At 44.8% G+C, this 6,325-nt stretch overlaps 2 protein-coding genes across 2 annotated transcripts; both read right to left on the bottom strand.

Moving 5' to 3' along the window:
• Window positions 1-1,035: 1,035 nt before the first annotated feature.
• Window positions 1,036-2,534, bottom strand: LOC112904399. The gene has a single exon (XM_025974312.1). It carries the CDS (start codon window positions 1,924-1,926, stop codon window positions 1,036-1,038), a length of 891 nt encoding a protein of 296 aa, XP_025830097.1. The 5' UTR covers window positions 1,927-2,534.
• Window positions 1,988-5,872, bottom strand: LOC112904398. Its single transcript, XM_025974311.1, has 4 exons — window positions 5,164-5,872; window positions 4,144-4,668; window positions 2,115-4,093; window positions 1,988-1,993 (listed from the first exon to the last, which is right to left on the bottom strand). Exons 1-4 carry the CDS (start codon window positions 5,870-5,872, stop codon window positions 1,988-1,990), a joined length of 3,219 nt encoding a protein of 1,072 aa, XP_025830096.1.
• Window positions 5,873-6,325: the final 453 nt, after the last annotated feature.

Below are 6,325 nucleotides of genomic sequence, written 5' to 3'. Positions count from 1 at the left end.
GGAAAGAACGACCTTACCTTATGATTTGTGAATTGGGTTGCAGTTATGTATTTGTTATCCTGAGACTTTGTTAGTTTTCATGGATAATTGTTTATTTTATTTTCACTCTGATTCGACACTATCCTGCTCGAAGGACCATTAAATGTTTTTACGTTGATGATTGTCGCAATAAAAGTCGGCAGAGTGAACTTAACAAATAATAACTTTATTATCGAAAACTACAGAAAATTCGAGGTTATCGTGTCGGGGTGTCAAATCAGACTCTCCGATGTTTACAGAACTTAAATTTAGGTGAAATATTCTGAAAATTCGTTTCTGAATTTTTTTTTACCCACTACACACTACCTCAAATTAATGAGGTTTAGGTACCTAAACAAAAATATCTACACAAAGCGGCACAACCACTTGCCTTCGCTGTTACATTTATGGTCATGCCATTCAGTGTATAACTTTAGCAAGTGACAATAAATGGGTTTAAAGTAATCTAAGACATAAAGACATCTACCGGGTGTTGAGACATAAAATATACATTTACAGGGCGTGAACAGTAATGTATAATTGAATTGGATAATGGTATGAATTAAAATAATTAAAAATAATTTTAAGGAATCAGTTACTGTACTAGAAATACAATGCGAGGAGCAACAATCTGGAACCGTGAGGATTCCAGTGAATGTTCGAAAAAAAAAAAAAAAAAANCGAGAAGCAACAATCTGGTACTGTGAGGATTACAGTAAAAAATCGAAATAAAAATAAAAACTAAGAGGAATTCAAGCAAACACAAAAATCTAAATTATTACACTACTATTGATATAATTGAGTTCAACGAAAAATAAATAGATCAACACGTGGTTGCCTCTAGCACGTTAAAAAGCAACTCTCGTTTCATGGCCGCCGGCAGTCGTCCTCCGCTCTAGAGGCGAGTGGTGAGGAGAGAGGGAGAGGTCGTAGACACACTCGGTAAACGAGTGTTCTGCAGCGCGAGTAGTCTTATGAACTGGTAGATGTCGGGTCGTTGTCGATTTGGGTCGTTAATCACGCTAATTTCTTAACATTCTCCCCCCCTTTGGCGACAGCGTTGACAAAAGGTTCTTCAAAGGCGTCGACTGGTAGCACACACAATTTAGCGATTGGTCTGGTCAGAGTAGAGGTAGCGGAACGAATAGTAACCACTCTGGTCAGTCCATCTCGTCCAGGATGAAGAGAGAGAACTCGAGCGAGGGGCCATTTTGTTGGTGGTAGCCTTTCGTCAGTGATGAGCACAAGCGAGCCGACTTTCACCTCGTTTGAAGCGTGATGCCACTTTGATATGGCCTGGTAGCGTTGTAGACACTCAGCGGACCATCTTTTCCAGAAATGTTCTGTTCGTTGTTGTATAAGTTGCCACTTTGAGAGTCTTGACTCAGCGAGTTCACTCAGCGAAGGTTCTGGAACAGCATTTAGTGCCTCACCGATAAGAAAATGACCTGGAGTTAACGCTGACAGGTCTGCAGGATCCTCAGAGAGCGGAGCGAGTGGTCTCGAGTTCAAAATGGCTTCTACTTGATGAAGGAACGTTGTCATTTCTTCATAAGTGAGTAAAGTTTCACCAATAACTCTTGAAAGATGGAATTTTAGCGATTTCACTGCTGCTTCCCACTTGCCACCAAAGTGAGGAGCCCCAGGAGGATTGAATACCCAGTTTGTGCCGTCGTTGGAGAGAAGGGTAGCGAGTTTTCCAAGTTCCTTTGATCCTGCCTTGAATAGCGATTTTAGCGTTGCATCTGCCCCAGCGAAATTGGTACCACAATCACTATAGAGAGAATAGCAGATGCCTCGACGGCTAGCGAATCTCTTATACGCTGCTACGAATGTCTCAGTCGAATAATCAGACACGACTTCAAGAAGAACTGCAGAAGTTGAGAAGCACACAAAGCTGCGATCCATTCCTTATGAGTTTTTGCACCTCTGCCTTTCCAGGTTTTCAAAGTGATGTGACCAGCATAATCTATCCCTGTGTATAAAAAGGCTCTAGAAGGTGTGACTCGAGTAGATGGTAGTTGTCCCATTAGCTGCTGGGCTCGAAGTCCTCGGTGACGTGCACAAGTGACACAGCGTAAGATGAATGATCGTACTGGCGCTCGACCACCAATTATCCAGTACGACCGTCTCAGGTAAGCAAGAGTAAGTTGAGTACCACCATGAAGAGTTTTATGATGGGCTTCAGTGATGAGTAGCGAAGTAAGCGGAGATTCTCGAGGCAAAATAGCTGGATATTTTTGCTCAGGATCAAGTTGAGAGTGGTTCAACCGTCCACCAACTCGTAGAACACCTTGATGATCGATGAACGGTGTTAATTTCAATAGATAATGTGAAGATGGTAGCTGATTGCCTTGAACTAGGATTTTTATAGCCTCAGTGAAGTAGTAACTCTGAATCAGTTTTATAATCAGCAGTCTAGCTGATTCCAGGTCAGCGGTAGAAAGCGGTGTGGTCGTCAGCGAAGAGTTTGGTACCTTTTTAGCACATGCAACAAAGCGTAAGCAGATCGCTACGGTACGTAGAAGTCGTGGTAGCGAAGAGTAGCGAGTTAACAGTTCCCAAAGCGAAGGTTGATCTGCTTTTCCTACAACGTTGAAGATAAGACCCGGTTTTTCTTCAATGTGAGCGAGAGTCTGCGTTGGAGTATCGAAAGTAGGCCATTGGTCGCGAGCAGATGACAACCAAGGAGGGCCACTCCACCAGAGCGAATGTTGAGCCAATTTTATTGTTGTTAGCCCTCTCGATGCACAATCTGCAGGGTTCTGCCTCCCAGGGATGAACATCCATTTAGCGGTGGGCTGAAGATCTTGAATCTTGATGACACGATTACACACGTACTCCTTCCAGCGAGATGGGTGGCTTCGAATCCATGTAAGAGCCACAGACGAGTCTGTCCACAGATAGATAGGAACTTCTTCAAGCTCAAGTGTTTTACTCACATAGCGAGTTAATTGAGCGAGTATTACTGCAGCGTTTAATTCTAAGCGTGGAATTGTAGTGTGTTGTAGAGGTGCAACTTGAGTTTTAGCACACACAAGCGAGACTGTAGGAGTTCCGTCAGGCGAGATAACCTTCAGGTACACTACTGCTGCCATAGCAAGTTGCGAAGCATCAGCGAAACCATGAAGTTCAATGGTGACTCCAACTGATAACCCCAACCAGCGAGGTATTTCGATTGACTCGATATTAGCGAGGTCTTCTCTGAATATATTCCACGTTTGCACTAGCGTAGAAGAGAGCGGTTCATCCCAAGTAACTTTTTCAAGCCACAATTCTTGCATCATCATTTTGGCTCGTACAACCACAGGAGTGAGAAATCCAAGAGGGTCGAATAGGCGAGCTGTTTCAGAGAGAATAGATCGCTTTGTAACTGCCTTTTCAGTAGAAAAATGATAAGAGAATTTAAACTTATCTGCTGAATGGTGCCAATTTAATCCCAGCACCTTGATGGTAGTCTCTTCAAAGCTGGTTGAACTTGCAGGTGATCTGTCCGTTGCAGAGACTTGTTGAAGTAGCTCGTCAGAGTTGCTGGCCCACTTTGCGAGCGGAAAACCTCCAGAAGTACAGATTTCAATCAGCTGGTTAGCGATTTTAGCGGCTTCTTGTGGCGAATCAGCTCCTCCATAAATGTCGTCTACGTAGCGACCCTTCGTGAGCGGCTCTACAGCGAGGGGAAACTTTATTCCTTCATCTTGGACCAATTGTAAAAGCGTACGTACCGCTAGAAAAGGTGCGCAACGGGTGCCATAAGTAACTGTCGTAAGATAATAAGGTACTACCTGTTGTTGCGAATTAACCCAGAGAATGCGTTGCAAATCCCAATCTAGCGGATGCACCTTAATCTGTCTAAACATCTTGGTGATATCAGTAGCGAATACGTAGCGGTGTCGTCTGATCCAGAGAAGAACGTCGGAGAGGTCAATCTGGATTTTAGGACCAGGATGAAGTACATCGTTCAGCGAAGCACCAGCAGAGGTATTGCAGGAGCCGTTGAATACTACCCTGAGTTTGGTAGTCGTACTATGCTCCTTCAGGACGCCATGGTGAGGCAGATAGAAGTGTGGTTTGCTAGCTGAAACAGAGGAAGCAACTCTCATATGATCACAAGTTGTTCATACTCACTCATAAAGTTGTAGTAGAGTGAACTAAGCGTTGCATTAGAAGATAAGCGGCGCAGCATGCTTTGTAAACATCTTTTCGCAGCTGTAGAGGAGTCCCCAAGTTGTTCAATAGACTGTTTCAGCGGAAGGCGAACCACATAGCGTCCTGAAGAATCTCTGGCGTGAGTAGTAGCGAAGTGATGCTCACATTCAGCCTCATCAGGACTGAGAATGACAGTAGAAGAAGACTGGATCGTCTCTTGGGTCCAAAAGGAAGCGAGAAGCTCTTGAATATCATCATCAGCGGATGCGTGATATCCATAGCCCCCCTTAGCGGTTGTAGAGTTCGTTGGATGATCAGCAGCCCCAAAAACAATCCAACCAAGAGCGGTAGATTGTGCAACAGGAGTGTTGGGAGGTCCCTTCAGAATCTCTCCGTCAAGAATCAGCCCAGTTGGAACAGCGCCGAGCACAAGATCAATTTCACCTGGCAAAAAATACTCTGGATCTGCCAACTGTAGTCCAGAGAGATGAGGCCAATTATGGACTGGACAGTTGAATGAGGGTAAATTAGCTGTAACGGTTGACAGAATATGAGCCGTGATAGGTATCACAGCTGATGAGTGTAGCGAATGCAGCTCAAGTTGACATTTTCCAAGAGTATTGCCAGCAGACGAATTTCCAATACCATGTAGCGAAAGCGATGAACGTTGGCGAGGGCATTGAAGCCTCTTGAATAGCTGTAGCGAGATAAATGACAACTCAGAGCCTAGATCAATGAGTGCTCGAGCAGGTAACGAATGACCTCGTAGCGAAGAAACCAAAACTCTAGAAGTAGCGAGTAACACAGGAGAGTTTACTTGAGTAGTAGCGAAAGAATCATCATCGAGATTACCGCTAGACGTAGCTAGTCATTGTTGAGTTTCAGCCTGGTTCGATGTTCCTGAGGCAGCATAGGTAGATTGCGTTGAACCAAGTCCTCGAGCCTCAGAAGAGCGTTCAAAATGGGTAGAAGTATGATGTGGACTGCCACATTTCTTACACCCTTGTTTGGTCTCACAGTTCTCAATTTTGTGTCGCCCCAAACAGTTGAAACACAAGTTGTACTGTTTTACCAGTTCCAACTTGCCCTCAGGTCCATCTGCATTTTGGTAAGTGGGACAGAAAAGAAGGTAGTGCTTCTTCTCACAGATGGCACACATCCCCGGCTTACTTGACCTGGCTGCAGCGGTAGAAATATGAACTCTAGCGGAGCTACGAGAAGCAATGGACTTCACTGACTGGCGGGAGGATGTGGACTCAGTAGATGTCGTGGAAACAGGAGTGTTGATCTCGAGCGTCTCCATAGCGCGAGCTCGTCCCGGCAGAAACTGCGTGAGAAAAGAGAAAGCAGGAAACTCAGTTGAAGACCCTAGATGGTTCTCCCAGCTTTCTCTCAAACGATCGTCAAGCTTACTGACAGTAAGGTACACAAGAATCGGATCCCAGGTATCCGTAGTGACGTTAAGACCCTTGATGGACTCAATGGCCTTGGTGGTTGAACTCAGGAGGTTATTTAAGGCCCGTGCAGAGCGAGGAGCTATCTTCTCAAGTGAAAGAAGACAGTCTAGATGGGCAGATAACATCAGTCTAGGATTGTCATAGCGAGGAACTAATAAATCCCAGGCCGTAGCGAATGCCTCTCCAGTGATTGGTAAACTAGCGATTAGATCTCCAGCGGGTCCCTTCACCTGTGTCTTAAGATAGTGCATCTTGACGACAGGTGAGAGCGTCTCATTGTTTCCAACCAGAGAAACGAACAACTGTTGGAAATGTTTCCACTCTGAATACTACCCAGTGAAGGTAGGAAGCTGGATTTCCGGTAACTTCTGAAGTTGTGATGAACCTCCGGTAGTGAATGAATTCTCAAACATTGCAGTCCTCGACGGGGTAGAGGAAGTCTTGTCAAGCTCTTCCTTTCTCTCTAGTAGAGAAATTCTGGCGCTCTGGTAATGTTGGAGGCATTGGTTGTACACATCTTGTTTTACGTAAGTCGTCTCTAACAAGCCTTCAGATTTTCCATCGAATAGTTGCATGTGCATCGTTGAGAAGGATAGCCAAGTCTGCTCGAGAAGATCAATTTTGAAGGAAACTGTGTAGCGATTAATTGCAGAAAACGCACCAGCTTCTCCTTCAGTCGCCATGTTAGCAATAGCTGTAACGCG

The sequence above is a fragment of the Agrilus planipennis genome, unplaced genomic scaffold, assembly GCF_000699045.2.
Source record: "Agrilus planipennis isolate EAB-ADULT unplaced genomic scaffold, Apla_2.0 scaffold110, whole genome shotgun sequence".
In the NCBI taxonomy this organism is placed as follows: Eukaryota; Metazoa; Arthropoda; class Insecta; order Coleoptera; family Buprestidae; genus Agrilus; species Agrilus planipennis.
Note: the sequence above shows the minus strand (reverse complement) of the source record. Positions and strands in the feature narration are given on the sequence as shown.

Coding starts and splice junctions, on each gene's coding strand:
- LOC112904399 (XM_025974312.1), bottom strand. CDS start 1,926: ATGGATCGCAGCTTTGTGTGCTTCTCAACTTCTGCAGTTCTTCTTGAA.
- LOC112904398 (XM_025974311.1), bottom strand. CDS start 5,872: ATGCACTATCTTAAGACACAGGTGAAGGGACCCGCTGGAGATCTAATC. Junction 4,669..5,163: donor CTGTGAGACCAAACAAGGGT/GTAAGAAATGTG, acceptor TCAACTGTCCAG/TCCATAATTGGCCTCATCTC. Junction 4,094..4,143: donor ACTCTACTACAACTTTATGA/GTGAGTATGAAC, acceptor CCTCTGTTTCAG/CTAGCAAACCACACTTCTAT.